Here is a 21,322-nt window from a genome sequence, read left to right as displayed (position 1 = left end):
ATCTTAATTGATCTTCGTCAGGTCATAGTTGTATTCACATTCCTCCGACTTTTTACCAATGTACCGAGAGCACTATGGACCTTGATCCACATTCACATTCACTTGAGCGTCAAGCTAAAGAGCTGTTGTCTTTAGTCTGTAGTTGCTCAACATTACTACATTCAAAGCCAACTACTGTGGCTTTAAACAGACAACATCAAAGTGCTTGACTTATAGGCCCACCTCTTAAAGTCTCGCTCTAGCAAAAACATAAGAGGAACTAAATTGAATTGGACTGCCAACTAGTGCTGCACGATTCTTGCTCAAATTTAGAAATGTTTGATTAATTGTCAGGGGGGAGCAGGCAATCAAACTGGAAATTGGACATTCCTTGCTGCTCACTTTCTTTTGTTCTCACTACTGTACGTGCAGTAGTTCATAAACCTTGCTATTACCCCCATGTCCTTAGTAGCATGTGTAAATAAATACACGGTGTATGCAGATAAAATGGTGTAATGCAGCACTTTGGAGCTACAGTATGCAAGTTTGTTTTACTCTTAAAGTATATATTTAATTTGACTGAAGTTGTTCTCTCATTCCTTCTAGTATAGTATACAAATGGAACCAAATAGACTGTTACAGGTCCATTTGGTGCAATGTGTATACTGTCAGAGTTATGGGGTGTTGATTAGGAGAGATGTCACATATCTCACTCTGGTTGGCACTGCTTTGAGCTTAGAAACATGGCCAGGTTCATTAGTAAAACAAAGCCATGAGAACCCTGCAATTAGACGGAGTTCCTGTCCTACAGGCTTCTCCGTGCTTCCATTAGAGCAGTCACCCATCCACAACCACCCACATCAATGTGTCAGTCCCCAAACACTGGAAACTAAAGTAAACAGAAGAGGTGTTATGAGTCTACCAGAGAAACTAATTTAAATGAACACCAATGTCACTGTGACAGAAAGAGACAAGGTGGGTCTGGAGTCTGTTCCAAATCGCGAAGAAAGGAAAGAGGAGATCTGCACACCGTTTTAAAAGCTCCCAAAACATTGTATTGACAACAGAGCGGAAAACAACTGACGAAAGCCCTCAGGGGCCTTCATCAGGTATCCTCTGTTCCAAATCGCCCCATGAATCCCAATGGAAGTGGGAATGTTGTGAAATAAAAGGTAATGTTTTCATATCAAGTTTGCAGATGATGCAACTGTCACTGACTTCAACACTTCAATTTCAAGTTTTGGTTGTCACCACAGGTTTACAGAATGCTAAAGAGAGGGTGAAATATATTTTTTGTACAAGCTCCCAAATGCTTTGCAGTTTCAAAAATAGTCATAAAAATAGAGAAAGAAACGGATGTCAGAAGTCAGATGACAAGACACGTCAGACAAGGTGCATGGATTGTATTGTAGTCTAGCTCTTATGCAAGAGACAACACATGCAGCACCAGATATCAAAAGTGTTCAAGGTCATAGTATGTACATACTGAACTAGGGCTGTACAATAAATAAAAAATCTAAATGTAGTCATTGCTTCATTGCTACATGTATGTACCAACATGCAAAATCACAAAAGACTTACATATCCGAAAAGAGATTATTTACTCCATTTACTCAGGGTTTTATTAATTTGACCAATCCTCAAATATAAAGGATGTTGTTGTTTAGGTTAGAAGAAAATGTTTTAGGCGGACTAATTAAGTTGGTCTTAAATATCTAAATAGCAGCTGTAGCCAAATGCAAAGTTGAGCTTCACACTTTGCACAGGTGCATGATGGGAAGCTGAGTTTTAGTGTAACAGTACAGAACAGACTACCAGACGCAATAGCATTTGTTGACCACAGTGTTGCACCACTCACTTCAGACAGGTCTGATTTTATTACTTTTAAGACTTAAGGAGTTTCCATCAGACAGAGTGGTATAGGTGACGCGTTATAATGACGTCATGGCAAAAAAGTCCGTCGCACTGGCATGCAAAGGGTTCTGGGAAATTGAGGCCCATTGCAATGGCGGTGGTGGCGTGCAGTGTGCGCGTTCCTTCTCCGCTCTGTTGTTGTGATCGCCACTTTGGAATATGTTTCAACACTACGACAAGCGGTTACACCATTTTAAAGTGGCAGGGAGATCTGGAACATGATTATTTAATCATGTCAGCTGTTAACAGGGTTAACTGCTGACACTTCTTTGTCCTTTGTACAGTGTTGATTGCGGTGGTCTCCAAAACATGGAGGAAAACTGTCCGAAAAAGACTTACTAGCTGCATAAGCTATTAAGGAAGACTCCTTAGACTAAGAGATATGATTTGTTTTATTCTCACAGAGCACTTCATGAGCATGTTATAAAAATAAATACTATTTTCTTAGACTCTGTCTAAGGAATCTTCCTTAATACTTCATGCAGTTGCCAGTTTTCCTTTATGTCTTCAGTTAAACCATGTTGTTGGAACGGAAATATAATCCAATTATTTCTTCTCCTTTGTTGTGTGCAAACAAAACAGTGGGCTTTTCATTGTCTGGGTTCTATGTTAGCAGCACACCTAAGACAGAAAGACATTAGAATTGTATACTTATTTGGTATTTGTTTATCGTCATTGCAATATTCAACAATTTTGTTGATCGCATATCGAATGTTTCCCAAAACTCCTGCAGCCCTGGCTGACAACTATGCGACAGTGTTTTTCCACAAGACATAAGCCATTTCGCCTTTCGTCCATAATGTGAAGCCAACATTTTACTGCCGGCAATATAGCAACAGCTTGAGTTGATGAACCTTGGATTACAAATGCATGGAAGAAGAAAAAGAACCGCACATGACGGGAAGTTGAATCCAGCAAGACAGAATGTGATTCAATTTGCCAATACATCTCCTGTCAAAGAGGCGGGATAATAGATAAATGATAAATGCAATCCAGCCACACACTGAAAGCAGAGGAAACCATCAGTGGTGGAAGAAGTACTAATGTTTTACTAGTAGTAAAAGTACCAATATTGCAACATAGAAATACTCTGTTACAAGCACGGTTCGACAGTGCGACTAGGTACTCGCATATGCTACTAATAATTGCACCATGCGAGTTGTAAATTACAATTTGTAACACCGATGCGACTACAGAATTTGACCATTCAATCGTGATGAACACAAGGCTCTGATACAGCAAGTTCACATTCTATAATCACGGTTCTATACCTACATTTATGTCTATAGTACGGCGGTGTCTTTCGCCAAAAAGACAAGGTAACAACGTGTCGAGGCTCAATGTGGCGTTCATTTGAAGATGTGTCCCCTTTGCTCCCACCGCCCCGCCCCTCCATGTGTTGTATTGCTGCTCAGTTCTCTTCCCTGTCAGCAGCAGCGGAGCGAACGCAGCAGGATAGCATGATATCACAGAGAGTTGCTTGGCACGTTGAATACTAAAGTTATTTGGAAAGTTTGTAATCAATGTTCAAACATCACTCAGTGATGTGCGTGCACGCGCGCACGCACATGGAGTGGACGGATTGATTGATATCTATACCAAAACAACCCTCGCTCAACACCTCGCTTACAAAAGTGTGTGCGATGAATGATAATACGAATGACCGACTTGTCTGTATACATATTAGTCAGTGGCCTGCATAACGAGCAACGGAAAAAAAGGCAAAGATCCCCCCACCACCTCCTTCCATCACACCGAGGTGTATGTCCTGTCTGAACTGAAGCAGTCAAAGCCAAGGAGAATGTTACAATACTAATTCACCATCGAGTAGCCTGCGCCCTGCACTGAATCTCACATGATAGAACAGCAGGATAAAACGGATTGTCTGTCTGTCCATCCATCCATATATAAAATGAATTGATTATCTATCCATCTATCTATAGAAGTGTCTATCTATTATACATTGGAGAAGTTGTACCCAAAAGCTGTACCCAATACGTTGTACCCAAACGAAACCCAAAGTCACAACAGCTACGTCGCTATTGCAACACCCACAACACCATCTTACACACTACACCCACACACACTCACACGGCAGTGACGTCACACACTTACCCTTCGCAGTGTTGCAACGCTATCTCCTCCTATGTCGCCCTCCTATGAAATGTACTGTAATTCTGCTGTTAATAAATATTTCAATCAATCTATCTATCAGCATAAAAACAAATTGATTATATAGATTATATAAAAACAAACTGAAAGATATTGTGATATATTGCCCGCTCCTACCTCATATCACTTTATTAAAGAAAAATCACACCTGCGTGAAGTGAGGGGCACTCTTATCATCATACATCATGAATCATCTCATACTGGCCAATCAGAATGCCTGTTGCCTGTGATTGGTTAGCTCATTTGCTCGTTTACATATGACGTACATTTTGCTTTCAATGACAATGGCGTTTAATGTTTTGATGTTTAATTTACGTCACATTTAGCAGAATTTTGACCTAATTTCTCCGTTCATTGTCAATTGTCAAGCGCCGTGCATTGTCAAGCGCCGAGCCCTGGTTACAAGTAAAAGTACAAAAGTATTGGCTTCAAAATGTAGCAAAAGTAAAAGTACTCATTGTGCAGAATGTCCCATTTCAATTGTTCAAAATGTATAATTATCTTTTGAAAATAGCAGATCTACAACTAACAATATGTCGCATTGCGACACATTGTGAGCTTGTAGATCGTCTATTTTCAAATGGCTGAAATGTATACGGGGCTGAAGTCGTTAATGTATGTATATTGTAATAATAATCAAAATCTACAAAGTAACTAAAGTTTTCAAATAAATGTAATGAGTAAAAAGTACAATATTTGGATCTGAGATGTAGTAGATATAGTCTAAGTAAAAGTATTGGAAATTAGAAATACTCAAGTAAAGCACAAATACCTCAACATTTTAAATTTACTCAGTTCCTTTTCACCACTGGAAACCATGCAGGCAGCAACCTGCTCATCGGGAGCAGTTTGGGCCTCAGGCAGTTCCAATACACTTTGACACCATTCAACTCCCAAGCCTCCACTCTACCTCCTGAGTGCCACTGACAAACATAACATTATGCTCATACTGCCTTTTGCGTCCGACCTTTCCGCTGTCAAGGTTAATTTATGGAATACATGCTCAACATACCTATACTCTGGATAAATAAAGGTGAATCTCATCAATACACACACACACACACACACACACACCTACCTTGGATGAAGTTGATCATGAAGAGTATGACAGATTTTTCCAGCCTGGTGCTCCAACTTCTTTCCGCGCTCATGATCCGTTCCGACAGTCCTCAGACAGGCAAGTTGTGGGTTCTGGGTTAGATACTCCTAGCAGAGCCTGTAGGTAGACAACCATAACAGGTGAAGACAGAGTTAGTGTGCCACCAGATGTCTGATCTTCATTCTTATTAGCTACCGGTAATTAAACAAACATCAATGGACACGAAATTCACACATTACTGTGTGACTGTTCCCAGTGGTGGAAAAAAGTTTTTATTTTATTTTATCAATGGCAGGAAAGTGGGATTCCGTTCTATCCAATGTTTGTTCAGCCTCTTGTGCCTTGTTCATAATACCCACAGTCATCACACGTTATACACATCAATGTCACAAAGACAGCCGCGTCTATCCGCTCCTGTCCCTCTGGCTGGCAGGCGGATGGGCGGGCGTCTGCCCCCCCCCCCCTCTCTCTCTTTGACTGAGCACTATAACTACAAAAATATTGTTTAAAAAAGGCTCGATTCATACTCCTATTTTAGAGCCGAATAAAAGTCGGTTCGGCTCTGTAGAGCCTACAATGTGACGTAATTTGAGGTTCGGGGGGGCACGTACCGTCCTAAAGTCGGCTCTGACGAGCCGAAATCATTTCGTCACTACAGCGCTGAAACAGCGGTAAAATAGGAGTATGAATCGGCCCTAATTGTCTCTCAACTCCCCCCTGAGTCCCCTGCGCGGGAAAAACAGAACAGCAGTAATAGTCTGGAAACTAAATATTTTTGCTTTGGAACCCTGAATTACCTTTTCACACATTTTACACCAACTATAAAAAATAATACAATGGTGAACAATAGTTATTATAGTTTCTAGTGCTGCTGATTGGCACTTTACCCAGGTAAAGAAGTTGTGCGAAATTACCACCACAAACTTGTGCGTAAAGATTTCAGGAAAGTCTGTTGCTGACATGTTGCTGTGGTTGCTGTCCATGGTACTGAAGTGTCTGCTGGATGTGTAGGGTGACTGGTCAGGGTGTATTGTGCGGGGGATTTGCATTAATCCCATGATTAATCGACCTGAAGCAGATTCTACTAAACAAATGTCTTCTAAAACAGTTTTCTGAAAACCATATATGCTTGGTTCTCAAACTTCAAGAACGCCCCAAATTATATGTATTTGACTGTCCGGGGGCCCCCAGGAGTATAGATTTGAGTTAATAATGTTTGCTTTATAAGAATATATATATATACCGTAGTCAAAATTCAATTGCACGGCACAAATTTAAGTTTATAAATCAATCCTGCTACCCCCAATGCGGTCTTTGCCATTTGATAGGCACTTAGGCAGTTTAAACTGCCTATAAAACGGTTTTAAAGAGCAAGAAAGCCCAAAGGACATATAAGAATGGACAGACAAATCTGTGCTCTGCCAAGAATGTTTTAACCTCCTGATCTTTTAAATGTCGTACCATTCACCATAGATTGCATTTGATGTCTATAAATAATAAATACAGCTGAGCATTGCTTTTTCACAAATGCACTTAACCCCCCCCCCCCCCCCCCCCCCACACACACGAAATATGAAGAAGAGAGACTTGGGTTTTGTTTTGTGATAAATAAGTCATACCCCAAGAAGCAACAAGGTACACTACCGTATGCCTTTAATAAATGGGCTTAGGGCCTAGCCTACACACGTTGCATCTGTCTTCTTCAGCGCTGCTTAATAGTTGATTTATCTTGCTCTATTGGGCCGGAACATTGGCACTAAACAGCATGCGCTATCAGCGCTGGCTTGTACTCCAAGTTCCTGAAGGGGTGGGCAATCATTTTTCCCAAGGGGCCAAATGAGAAAATGAAAATATTTTGGAGGTCCGGGCCAAAAGACTGAACTCAATTATGCATAATATCAGATTTATTTCTATATAAAAAGCAGTAAATGGTATTGTTTTGACAAGCTGGTAAGAGTACATGTTATTATTAGGCAATAAAAAGATGAGGTTGCCTTACAAAAATGTAATTTATTCAAGCAAAATTTGCAAAGCAATGGTAAACAAAATAACTCAAATTTTAGGCATAGTGACTATTTTACGTCATGATGATGTACGATAAGAGCGCCCCTCACTTCACACGGGTGTGATTGTTTTACTTTCTACTTGCACGCTTGAAACATTTCCTTTCCCAGTTGAAAACTATGTGTTTTTGTTTACGTTACAAGTCATGTAAATACTAGCATTTTATTTTAACAATAAGAACATTAGAGAGAGGTAGCTCTCTTAGTTTAGTTTAGTTTAGTTTTAGTTAGTTTAGTTTATTAGTTTGTTTTTTCTTTCCATACAAAACATTCTTAGTTCATCAGTTTTTTCTTTTTCTTATTCTGGAAAAAAAAAAGGGTATAGACTGAAGCCTAGGCTTATTACGTCTACCCTTTTGTCCATTAAATTAAAATAATACAAATGTAAATATATATGTACATCCCTTTTACAGGTCCTCAAACAACATTTCTACTGAACAGTGCAATATTCATGTTTCTTTTCCTTTTTTTTTCTCTTCTTCTTCTTTCTGAATAACAAGCAAAAACAAAAACAAAAAAAGAACAATATGCTAATAAAAGTCACAGTAGTAACATGAAGTAGTAGTTCCTTTACTCTGTATAGCTATTTAATACTTTTTTTTGAATACCTTCTTAAATTTATCCTTAGCTACACAGTCTTTCAATTCATCATCACATCTGTTCCACAGCTTCACTCCCTTTATCGTTATACAATTACTTCTCACATTGATCCTTTCTTTTTTTTGTTTAAACATACATTTACCTCTGAGTGAATAACAGCTCTCTCTCATTGTGAACAACCCTTGGATACAGTCTGGAAGTGTTTTCATTTTGGCTCTAAGCAGTATCTCTAATGTTTTAAATGTTTTTAAATTCAACTAAATCCTTAAATTTCAGCGTACGACATTTAATACGTTAATCTTCATACGTAGTTGTTGGACCCTGGAGGCGGGTTAAATAATGTATAATGGAATTAAACTTGTCCTCCTGCGAGGAAGTTTGGTAATCAAATTAAACTCATGCCGTGTTGTGGAGCTGCGTGCTCAGCTACATGGGCTTCATGGCTATTTGCATTTCAGGGGGGTGAAGGAAGGATCAATCACACAACGTGCACAGTTGACGTGCAGATTGCGTGCACTGTGAGAATAGATGGGCTTCAAAATAAAAGCAATGCTGTTTTAGTCCACCCATACGGTAATTAGAAAGTATGTTTTATTTTCTAATTATCAAGTAATCTTTCGCAAGCCTGTTAGTCAGCTCGTGGGCCGTACAATGCCCAGGCCTGCTATACAGTTGGTTTCGTGTCCACAAACATGCCTGGAAGGAAACGACAGACGTGGGAATAGGACTGTCACAATTGGTATTAAATAATCACCTAATCACAGCAATGTCTTTTTAGATCTCCATGCATGGCTCTATTCTCCACTGTAATTTCACCTAAAGTATCTACAGTATCTGTAGTATGGCAGGATTTGGTTGTCAGGATGGCAATGATAGTCTTGAGATAACAGCACATACTCACATACACATACTTTGGCACAGCCAAGAACATGCTCTTTAGATACTTCAGGGAAATTATACAGTGTGCAAGCAACAAGGCAGAGGAAAGTGTGATGCGTCTTCTGTCATTATCCTGGACCGAGAATTTCACAAAGGTTGCAGTCGTTCAGAAATACCCTTTTGTTCATAAGCTGTCCACCTGGCTCTCATTCAGGGCTCCAGCGTGTGACTTAATAGGTCGCATATGACACTTAATATGATACTTAAATTTAATGAGGTCACATCGGTGATACTTGGAAAAGGCGGGGGGGGAAATATATATTTTTTTACTCCCCGCCTCAACACTGAGGCCTCTCTCCCATCTCTACACCATACTAGTTTAGATAACTGGTGGAGGGTAATGGGTTCAAACTGGTTCAGGATTGACTGGTAGGTGGGGCCTTGGCGAGGTGGGAGAAGTGGGCAGTATCCTTGCCCTGACATTTGCAACCTTATTCACAAAAAGATGTGAGGGAATCATTACAGTCACTGGCCGAAAAAGCAGGAGGGTCAGGAGTTGGTGGTCTGACAATGCTGTTAATGGTGTCAAATAGGACTTTGGGGTTTCGCTTAGTGGAGGCTATGAGTTTGACAAAACATGCAGTTCTCACAGCTTTGACCTTAGAGTTAAAATCAAGTAAAAAGGATTTGAGATGTATGCGGTGGACTTCAAGTTTAGAGTTGTAGGTGTAGTTCAATTTGATGCAAAAACATCATTGCCTTGATGCAAGTAATATTAACGAGTGTCTCTCACACACACACACACACACACACACACACACACACACACACACACACACACACACACACACACACACACACACACACACACACACACACACACACACACACACACCTCAGCTGTGCTGAACTGAAGTGAACTGGGGTCACAATTGAATATGACAGAAGAAATTAAGTTTACTGTGATTATGTTAAGCTTACATTTCATATCACAAATACCATTATAGTAAAATCTCCTGTAACTAATGATTTTTGGAAATTAATCTATTTTGAATAGTTTAAAATAAGAATCTTTTGACACCCCTGCTATGAGGCATTGTTTTCCTGAAAACTTTAAATATTTTAAATTTCCTGAAAAAAATGTTGTTAGGTGGTTTCTCCCCAGCAGCAGAGATATGTTACTTGTCTAGTCCAAGAAAGGCATGGCTGCACCTCAGCATCAACCAGGCAAACTGCTACAGCTGGGGTATCAGCTCCATTAAGGCAGAGAAGAGATGAATGATTAATCTTGATTATTTTTGAACTAATCAAGGCTGACCCACTAATGCAGGTGATTTCCCTCGAGTTGGGAGTCTGTTTGTGTTATTGGGAGCAGCCTCAACACTGAGGCACGGGCGGCTATAGTTACTGCGATAATAAAATATTACTTTCTTTTGGCTCAATTGCCGAGTCCCCTCTCTCCCATCTCTCTCTCTCCCTCTCCGACTGCCTGCCTGAGTGCCTGCCATGCATGTGAGTGACGTTAAAGGTGTTTAGCTTGCCAAGAATAGGTGTACAGGTGAGATGAGGCATTCACATCATGCCAGACACGGTAAGATCTAGGACAGAACAGAGACAAGATAAAGGAGAGCGTGAAGGGATTTTCTTGCTCAGCATTAGCATTTCACTTGCATTCATGGGGGCTTTGTAGCCTAACAATGTCTCCTTTACCATGACTGAATGAAATATAGAGATTGTCTGGAGCTAAAAGCTTAGTCAAAGAGGCCTGCAAAATCCATACTAATCTGTCCTAGAATGACCAGTGATGACAAGATTAAATGACACATATTCTGCCATCATATTATACAACACCAAGAGACCTAGTATAAAGCCAAGCTCCAGAAACATATATTTCTTTGGATCTGGTGTAACCTAAAGCTGCGTGCGGTTATGCCTAGGGTTGGGACTCGGACCCGGTTCCGTTTCAGACCCGGTTACTTGATAGCGGATCCGGAGCCGGTTCCATCGTATTTGCATTAGTGGTTCCGAAAATGGTTCTCATCACACTTCATTTGGCTCAGCTGTGTCTGTGTACATGCATGCAAGCGGCTGTGATGTAGTCACGCCACCTACATACATCACCTACTGATCTAGGATCAGTATGAAACCTTCGAGCTAGATGGTCAGACGGAGACGAGTGTAGTTGCGAAAACAACAGCATGTCGAACAAACACGAAGTGTGGTCGGACTTTACGAGTGGAAGTTGGTGCAATCATTTCGTGCAAAGGTGGTAGCACGTTGACATTAAGGAAACGTCTCCACATAAACACAAGGTTAATCTTATTATCTAATCAATGTATCGTGATTTGTGTCGAGTGTCCACCGCTGCTGCGTCCCACACTATCGAGCTGCTTTGGGCACGAGCAGCTACAAGTCGCGTCAAGTTCCATCCAAGATATGTCAAACGGAACAGAGTTTTGCTCGCTCTAAAATAATCCACTGTGTTTTTGCACCCCAGTGGTGGACGGGGCATCACTGTGTAGAAGCCTGCACTACAGCAACATCAGCGAGAGACAACGGGGCACGCTTGCAGAATACACTACAAATTAATTAATATATTAATTAATGCCTAGTCCGACCAAAAGCCTAACAAAATACCGGTACGTGACCAATTGGTCTCGCCCCAAGTTGAAATACTATTTGTAGAATATCTAATAATAGTGTTGTAAATGTTACTACTACTACTAGTACCGGTAATCACAACAATTCTTGCATATTTAATTTGCTGCGTTTGCCTTCACAGTGTTCACACTGCACCGTCATCCTCAGCAATCGGAAATGCAGCAGGGAAGGAAAGTGTTCAATTCATAAACTACACAGTGAAATCTATGGTGTTTATATTATACTTTGAGTAGGCCTAATAGTTAGGATGTAAAATTAGGGTAACGTGTGTCAGGGACTAGACGTCTCTCACTCTTGTGGTGTGTGTGCGTGCACAGCACAGACAGCAGCACAAAATTAATCCGACCTCCGACTGTTTACAAGTTTATCGAGATGAAGAAAGTCCCTCACCACACAGCGACAGCAGTGACAACACTCCTTGTTTACGTACAGACGGACTGGATATTCTGTACATACAGTGTTTTTATTTATTTATTTTATTTAGACCTGAGGACGATTCTACAAATGTCTTCTATATCCTGACAGTTTTCAGAAAAACCCATGTTTCTATTTCAGTCGTTCTCTCAGTCTTCTTATTTGCCCACGTGTATCCACGGTAACGGCTATACTAACGGGACATCTTTGCGCTGCATAAAACTAAAATCCCTTCTCTGTCTCTGTCTTATTTGAAATAATTATCATAATTATCATGTATGTAGGTGGCGTGACTCACTCACAGTGGCTGTGAGTGAGAACACTGGCTGTCTTTTATACTATTGTAATCGAGTGTAGCTTTGATAGACGCAGAAGGGAAGTGACTCAAATACATTTCACATAAGTCTTTCACTTCTAGTGATTCTTAATAGTTGACTAGTTGACAAGTTGTCTACCTGTAAAAAAGTTTTTTTTTATATTTTTTATATCAACTAGTCAACTAGCATTTACTAGTCGACTAGTTGAATTGTAGACTAGTTGTTTAAAGCCCTACGTTGTACACTTTGATTATTAGCTGATGATAAAACCACTACTGGCACAAGGAATCAGCAATCAGACTTTTCATATTACAGAGTTTGAATGACAGAAATCCGTTCAGAATGCATGCGGTGACCAGGTACATCATCATCATGCATCACACCGGTACTCTGCGTTCACCATGAGTGCTCGGCACTGCTCAGACTCTGAGGCCCCAACGGGATCAGCAACCCATTTTGACCTGAGATCAGAATGGGTTTTCTGAAAAAGCTATGTTTCTATGTCAGTCGTTCTTCGATTTTTCAAAAATAGCAGACCTACAAGCTCGTAGCACACCACTCGGTGGCACGCTATGAGCTTGTAGATCTGCTATTTTTCAATAGCTAAAGCATAACACCAGTGTCATTCGTGATTATTTTTGCGGCATTTCTACAGCACAAGACAGTTTCAGCTAAGAGTGCTAGACTTTCAGCCGCATCCTCAGGATGGACTGAACTTATTTTCATGGGGAAATGCAGGTGTCATGCAGGTACAGGAAAGGACAACAATTGTCCATACAGAGTACCAGTCACAAAATACCAGTCAGCTATAGAGAATACACATTTAAATGCAATATTACCAGTAAGTATCATGTCAACCCCTTTTCCTTGTATGTAATAATGTTGGATAAACCATGACCGAGACAAATAAACTATCCATCTATCTATCTAAGACGCCTGAGGGCGTCTTACTATGTCAGAACAGGTTCTGACATAGAGGAGAGTGTTTGAGATTTCAGGTCAGATGTAGAGACACTGTAACAGGCCAATGTGAAAAGGGTGGGATATATTCCTCAGCCTAGTAGGAAAGTCTGTGAAAGATTTCACGTAAATTGCACGCTGCGTTCATGATTTGAGGCTTGTTTGTTCAAAACGGGGAAAATCCTGCAAACTTTGAATGCCAATTAGGATGGAATATGTGTGAACAGTGTGTAACGATTTGCGGGAGTTTTGGACAGAATCTGGAGGAGTAATATCAAAAATGTGTTTTTCTAAAGTTGGCCTCCTGGTGGCGCTATCACAGCCAGGTCAACAAATACACCAGACATGTTACAGGAATGGTTTAAAGTTGAATTCCTTGTTTAACACATGAGGAGACATTGTGTTGAGATAATGTATATACAACATATAAAACATTTCCCTTTGTAAAAGGCGGCACTCCTAGTTGCCTCCTCTGTCTCCACCTTTTCAATAGATACAGTAAAACAACATATCCCAGCAGTTCAGCAGTGCTCAAATAGGCAACATAATTATTGTTACATTTCTTTGGCTTAAAAAAATGTGTCAAGTGGCTATAAGCATCATCTGGAGATTAACAGATAAGTAGCACTTGCAATCTAATACCAACTATGTACTTTACATCACTGTTTTATGTAATAATGTGTGTGTATTCAATTGAACATTATGAAGTGTCAACCTGAGAAATAATGAATAATGTGGACACACAAAATACATCTGACTGCCCTCCTCCTACTGCCAGGCTTCAGTGCTGAGCAATTTAAAAGCTTTTTTTTCTCTCTCCAGAAAACAGAAAACATTAACACATTAACACAACAACAGTCAATTATGATAACTTACTTAATAAGTATTATGTCTAAAGGAGCCTAGCCTTGCGTTGTGATACAAATATACCACTGCACTGCACGGGGCATATGCATATGCATTAGGGACGGCTGAAGTCTGGCTGAGCCAGGCTTAGAGAAGCCTACGCTTATTCATATAATAGAATCACACCATATGTGCATAGTGTGATATGACTCACAGGGGTGGAAAAATGAGGGCCAGCATCATGTATGTTTTAAATATAAATGTGTGTACGTACGTGCGTGGGTGGGTGCGTGCGTGCATGCGTGTGTGCCAGAGAGACATAAACCCCACTGTACTAAACCAAATGAGAAGAGAACAAAATAAAAGAACAACGTCCATACGACATATAGGAAAGAAACAACTCAAAACCTGAGCAAAATGTAAAGCTATTATTTGGCACTAAACAGAGCATAGTAGCATACACAGTGGCAGAATACCTGAGCACTGTGACTGATCCAAAACAATAACGCTGACGAAGGCCACACAGGCCCAAACGCGTTCGTTATCAACGTCAGAATAAATTCATATGAAAAGGACATGCTGGCATTCTTTAATTTCAGCTTGTATATTCGAGCCTTGCACCGTAAGGACTTTATTCTAACCTGGAGTGCTGCGGGTTGTCTGCTTCGGCAGCACTTTCTTACTCTGATCCAAAACAAGACAAGATAAGTGTACGTACTGTACGTGCGTGGGTGGTTGGGTGTGTGCCAGAGAGAGATAAACCCCACTGTACTAAACCAAATGAGAAGAGAACAAAACAAAAGAACACCGTCTATCTGACATACACAGTGGCAGAATACCTGAGCACTGTGACTGATCCAAAACGAGACAAGAGACACAGGCTCAGTGAGAGCTGAAATGTGAGCTACCTGCACACTTTGTATCTGTCAGCTGTATAGCAAGATAAGATATTAGAGCCAGAGGCTCACACAAATTACAAACACCAATGAGTTTGAAAACATGACTAGATTTGTAGCTGTTGTGACAGGAAAACCATGTACAATTTAATATAACCACCATTAAGACTAGTTTACTAGTCACATTAGCAGTCTAATGTGACTAGACTTGATTAGACAAGTGAGTGACTTTATTTGCAATTAACTGATCAAAAAACAACGATAACTTCTGTACCTGCATCTCTCTCTCTAGTCTAGTCTCTAGTACTTTTAATTCTCCACTACATCTCAGAGGCTAATATTGTAGGCTACTTTTACTCCACTACAATTAAATGATTACATTAAAGTCTTCAGCCCTATTTAAATTTCTAATTTCATACTATTGGAATGCATATGTTGCAGCTGGTAAATAATTACTTTGTGCTACTGCAGTGGTTCTCAACCATGCAGTTATCCGGGACACACCAGTGGTCCTTGAGAGGGTCCCAGGGAATCCCCAGCTAGATGATGGAGAGTTGCTAACCAAATAGACCCTTTTAGATCTTTAACTTGTGAGTGTAAAATTAAACCAAATGGACCCGTAACTTAAGGGCCATTTTACACTCTCAAGAGTTAAATTATTGTTAAACATCTGCATTACTTAAAGGGATATTTCACTTTCATAAAAACTTTTGGTCATTTCATCGTCTACTCAGGCTAGGCCGAGGATGAAATGCCACTAATTTTCTTTCCAAATCAAACTTGTAACAAAAGTTTTCAAATAGTTATAGTGGAGTAGAAAGTAAAATATTTGCCTATGAGATCACGATCCTCAGCTGCTGGAAGTTAATCTTTTTTTTTAAATTAATGTATCACTGTGTTACAGGCCCAGCCGAGAGGAATCGACTCCCCAAAATCAACAGCTACCAAAAGATAGATACAGCCTTTAAAATAGTTAAAAGTCCAAAAGGAAGCATGCACATCTCCAGAAATTCTACAGGTGCTGGACAAAAATATACGTACAATGAAAAGGAAGGGGGAGAGGGCCCAGACAGTTTCTAAGTTGCTTGATTCAGAATTGAGATATTTGATATTCATTTTAGCTTTCCAGTCCCTTTCCTTAAACCCATTGTAACTTCAAACTCCATTAGAAAATAGATTCGTCGAAAATACCCTCCTTTTTTCTGGTGACTGATATCATCCATGTGAGGGAGCCGTGTTTTTTCATTTACTGTTTTTATTTATTTGTAATAATTATTTTTGATTTTGTTTTGTCTCCTCCGTCCTCAGGAGCTTCTTTTCCAAAACAATTATAAAAATATAAAATATAAAATAAAAAAACGCAATATCAGTCACCAGAAAAGAGTATGGGTGTTTTTGTTAAAATGATACAATGGGTTTGTATAGGATGGGGCAGCTAAAATGTATATCAACTGTCTGAGGTGTTCACATAAGCCTACCTGAGTAGATAGTAGACCAAAGGTTTTTTTTAAAGTGAAATATCCCTTTAATTTAGCTTACAGTAAGTCTACACAATTAGAGAATGTAGAAGAATTGTTATTTTGATCAATGTTTGCCTGTTATCTCGCCTGCATGGTAACTACTGGATGGAATTGTTAACAAAATCGTATCCACATCAATACTGCATGAATTTTTGACAAAATTGTATTGATAACAAAATATTCTACGTTTTGGGTCTGAGAGCCTTTATGTCCTCAGTGGTGGTCCGTGGCTCAAATGCCAAATTATTAATAGACCATAATGAAAAGGGTACATAATAATAATGCACCGTCACCATCCTTTATTTATCATTTGATCACTGTCCTGCCCCTTTCAGAACGACGAGGACACCAGGAAATAATTCCCCATTCATTTTTCCCAAGGCGCCTTAAATGAATGGGGAATTATTTCCGCGCGTTTCATAAAGTATTTGTTGACATTTATAAGGGGGGGGGGGACGACGACACACCCGACGCTGTTAATAAACTAAATCAAAGTAACTGTAAAATAAATGTAAGTAACTTTAGTTTAAACCATACAGCTTAGTTTCCACCACTGTCGGCTCAGCATTATTAAATCCTTTTTACAATGTTGACGGTCCAAATAAACTTGATTGTATCCAAGCTGTTCTCCATCAGTCCAAAGCAACAATAATGACAAGGTCAATAGACAAATTAGACATAAAAGCACCGAAATAGCCCCATGTAGTAAGCTTTAGAGTCACTATAACAATTAGGCGTTAAGGGGTGACTTCGTCAAAACTATAACTATAACTTACCTGGGATGAAGTTAATCATGGTCCGTTGACTCCGTTCCCGTACGGTGTTTGGAAAGGCAAGTGCCCCGAACAAGCTGTCTGCAGTTCTCGGTTAGATATTCCTTGCAGACTCTGCAGAGCAGCTAGCCTGTCAGTCATGTAGACACTTAACAACCAGGACAGCAGTCACATTAAGTTCGCCGTCAGGTCATAATTAGGCTACTCCGATGCTAAACTGCAAATTAACGCTCGAATGAAGGAAAAACAGGTTCAGACTCGACCATCGTCTGCTGTCGCTGTTCCCACACAAACTACAAGCAGCAGAACCAGAAGCGTCTCTCTCTCTCTCTCTCTCTCTCTCTCTCTCTCTCTCTCTCTCTCTCTCTCTCTCTCTCTCTCTCAAATCAGGAACATTTGATTTGTGTTGTTAGATTATATATTGTGTACATAATTAATCCTACACTTTTCACGTGTTGATGATTAAGCACTTTCAAGATCCATAATTGTCCAATATGTTTCGCAAATAGCCAATCTACAAGCTCATGTAGCCTGACATGTAGAAAGGTTATTGTATCTATTCCTTGTATGATGATATAGCTATAGGCAGTGATTTTCAACCAGTGGTCAGCGGACCATCAGTGGTCCTGGGGGTTCCAGGTGGTCCCCAGCTAAATGATTATACCAGTGCTTAATTTGTCAATTATTAGGTGCCGGAGCTCGCGTGAGTGCACACGCACATCATGCACGCACATGCACAATTATCTAATGTAATCCTGGGCGCTACACAATTCCTCTGCCAACCTGGGCGGGCGGAATGACCTCATGCTTCCTCCTATGCATGAGGAGTCCAAGCTGCAATTCTTTTCACCTGACAGGGGCAATTTCCCTGACCGGACGTAGCACACGGAAGGAACATGTTATTCCGACCAGTTATTTTCCCCTCCATCAGGCGCCCCGGCTGGCCAGGGGGAGGTAGTTTAGAGACCAGGATTATATACTGCATGTTTTTTGTGAGGGTACCTATCCTATGGGGCACGGGGAGAACATGCAAACTCCACACAGAAAGGCCCTTTCGCCAACCCCGTCTTGGGGATGGGCACTGATGACGCGGAGGAGGGAACACGCCCCCAGTGCCCACAGCGGGAATCGAACCCAGGACCTTCTAGCTGTGAGGCGACAGCACTAGCGACTGCCACCGTGCCCCCTCAATTTATTTTAACCTATTTTAACTAAAATTCTAAAACCTTTATTAAGTTTCCTCTTCCTTGCGTCATCTGTCTAAAATGACTGTTTCCTGGAATGCATCAAGGAAGCTCTGAGAAGGAAGGGAAGTGGTCACATGACTGGGCGTGACACTTTCATGGACACTTTCATGGGAGCCAAACTCACACCGGAAGTGCAATGAATACATGGCAGTGAATGGAGCCGGCTGGACCAACTCATAACTAACCTCGCCTCACCAGGCTTTCTACCACCTCGGAGGAAAGCCTGGTCTCTGTTTCAAAAGCCGTATGATCCTGTCGGGAGCGGATGATATCGTTACGTCATGTTGTAGTATTGTTTTGTAGTCGACAGGCAGGAACAACAGGCGGCGGCAACTTCCTTTTCCCTCTCAATAAAAGAGACCTTTTGTAAAGTAATCACTTCTGGAAAATAACAGAAGACATATCACAGGTTGTTTTCTAATGACTTACTTTTCGATGTGCACAGAGTGCACAGTATATCATTTTATCTGAGGATCTAAACCGCAGCAGACCATCGTTTCTGGCTCCAAAGTATGTGCTCTTTAGATACCATACCTCTATAAAAATTACACAGTGTACACATCGAATAACACAGCAGACAATAATGTGTTACATGTCTTCTGTGATTACTTTACAAAAGGTCTCAATTGTTCATAAATAATGATTGTTTGTTCATGAGGTGGTCACTGAGCTCTCATTGACTCCAGTGCATTCCACTTCACTTCCTTCTCAGAGTTGAGACCAGGACGTTGTACATGCCCAAATTTGTGCATGTCCTTTGACTCCTTATCCTGGGCCTTATTTATGAATGAACACAAGGCGGCCTTGAGTGAGCTGAATAACGGGCTATTAGTCCAAACAAGACACTTGATTTAAATCCTCAATTGCAGTCCAACAAACAAAAAAAATCCGTTGGTTGGATTAGTTATGAAGTTTCCACACGTGACGTCCTACGGTCTAAATGGGTTTGTTTTACATCATCATTACATCACATAATCAACATGAGTTATACTTTAATATATTAGGGCCCCTCACTTCACACGGGTGTGCTTTTTCTATTGAATAATGCTATTGTGTACTGAAACAAACACAGACAAAAATGTCTGTGATATAATGAACACCTTTGGGAGAATTATAGCAGAGTATGGACTCCATGTTTCATCTGTTGTGCACATGTAGTGTGTCTTCCATTTCAGTGGTTCTCAAACTTTGTGATGTCAAAGATCCTGCAATTTCGTGCCAGGGACCCCATACAACATTTGCCTTGTTGAGATGTGAAGTTTTTGAAAATGGAAAAGAGTTATCAATGTGCAAATATGTCCTTCATTCTAGCAGTAGCATCAGCATAGAGAGTGAGAGGTATAATCCATTGATCCTTATTCACAGCAGGCCATCATCTGACAAATGTTTTTTTTATCCTGTCTGGGTTGAAGGGTTCTTAGTGGATATGCAGCCTTATAGGATTCTAGAAAGATTGGTGAAGTGCAATCAGGGTGTAGGCTACTGGTTGAAGTGATTGGTCCTTTCCTATTCTGTAGCTGTTTTCAAAGTAACTGACCATTAGAAAATAGCCGATTTGCAAGCTATAGACTAGAGTGTGAGCCTGTACAGTAGATCCTATAGACCCTGTCAATGCAGTAGCCTATAGGGTTTAAGTGGTTATGGTGAGTTTTAAAGTAAATGCTACAGTAAAAGACCAGCCTTACTCGAAATCTCCAATTATTATCTTTGTCTCCACCAGGCCGAAGGCATGGGAGAGAGTATGTTTTGCACTCCGTCCGTATGTGTGTGTGTGTGTGTGTGTGTGTGTGTGTGTGTGTGTGTGTGGGTCCCCGTCTGTCCTTCCTTCCATCCGTCTGTCCGTTACCAGCAAATCTCCGGCACCGTTGGCCCGATCCATGCCAAACTTTGCACACACACTCCCTGGATGCCAACGACGAACCTCTGACCCAAATATTCCTCAACGACCTGTTATAGCGCCACCATGAGGCCAATTTAGGCAAAACACATTTCTGTAGATTACTCGTACACATTTTATCCATACATCACACAATTCGGTATCTCCATAGTCATGTGATCAACACGGATCTGCACCATTTCCCATCTTCCATCCTGATTGGTTAATACAAGATAACGGAAATTGCCATAACCGTTGAAGTAAACAATATACAGAGACAAATGACCAAATTTATTCGGACCATTCATTAAAGTGGTTATTATTCAGATTCAAGCACATCTTGACTCTATCATCTTGACAGAAACAGCAAAAAACTTCCAGAAAACGTTTAGTAGAGGCCCCAGAAGGGGTCCATGTGCATCCTCCTTATTATTATTTTTCTAGTTTGGATTTTTGGCATCCATAGGACCTCTAATATACAGATGTTGATGATCCCAGGGAAAACAAATGGTCCAAAGTGTGTTTTTTTTCCCCTTCTTTTTTTGGGTCAATGTTTTATTACCCCTATGAGACCTGCACAGTTTTTGGCTGGAACACCGGTGAGTCTGTCTTTCGGAGACTGTGGCGCGCTCAAATTTAGAGATAGACCAAATATAGAAACCTCAGGTTTCCAATGCTGGGACCAACCTTGTCATACCACCTTGTCGGGAAGGGGGGTACATACTAATGCATCTATAGACCCCATACATTGGCCACTGTACTGTATAGGTTGGTCCCACTGGAAAACTGAGGTTGTCTAGAATCAAATGGTATCTATATCTTTGGTCAATTTATTCTGGAGGGGCCAGAATAAATTATGAATTTAGACTGTTATTCGTCTCAACTGCTCTATTAGAGGTCCTATGGAATATTGGATTACACAAATCCAAACTAGAAACAAACTAGAAATGCACTCCGTCGAGCTGCCAACTTGCGCATTGCACACAAGTAGGCCATGTACTCTATGGCCTACTTGTGTGCAAGCAGAGTGCTCTCACCACTGCTGGTACGACTGCTGCTCTGAGTCCTAAAGCTCTCTGCTGCTGTCTAGGTTTGAAATACAGCAG

General features: G+C 40.6%; 1 protein-coding gene across 1 annotated transcript in view; it reads right to left on the bottom strand.

The window, feature by feature from the left end:
* LOC308326731 (relaxin receptor 2-like) overlaps nucleotides 1-17,375 on the bottom strand; it is a 99,413-nt gene extending 82,038 nt beyond the window's left edge. Inside the window, exons 1-2 of the mRNA XM_080779735.1 lie at nucleotides 17,097-17,375; nucleotides 5,144-5,281 (exon numbers count right to left, since the gene is read on the bottom strand). Coding sequence (XP_080635861.1) covers nucleotides 5,144-5,216 — 73 coding nt within the window. The 5' untranslated portion in view covers nucleotides 5,217-5,281; nucleotides 17,097-17,375. The remainder of the gene's footprint in view (nucleotides 1-5,143; nucleotides 5,282-17,096) is intronic.
* Nucleotides 17,376-21,322: the final 3,947 nt, after the last annotated feature.

The sequence above is a fragment of the Protomyctophum bolini genome, assembly GCF_963924005.1.
Source record: "Protomyctophum bolini genome assembly, chromosome: 13".
NCBI classification, from domain to species: Eukaryota; Metazoa; Chordata; class Actinopteri; order Myctophiformes; family Myctophidae; genus Protomyctophum; species Protomyctophum bolini.
This window is presented reverse-complemented; position numbering and strand designations above follow the sequence as displayed.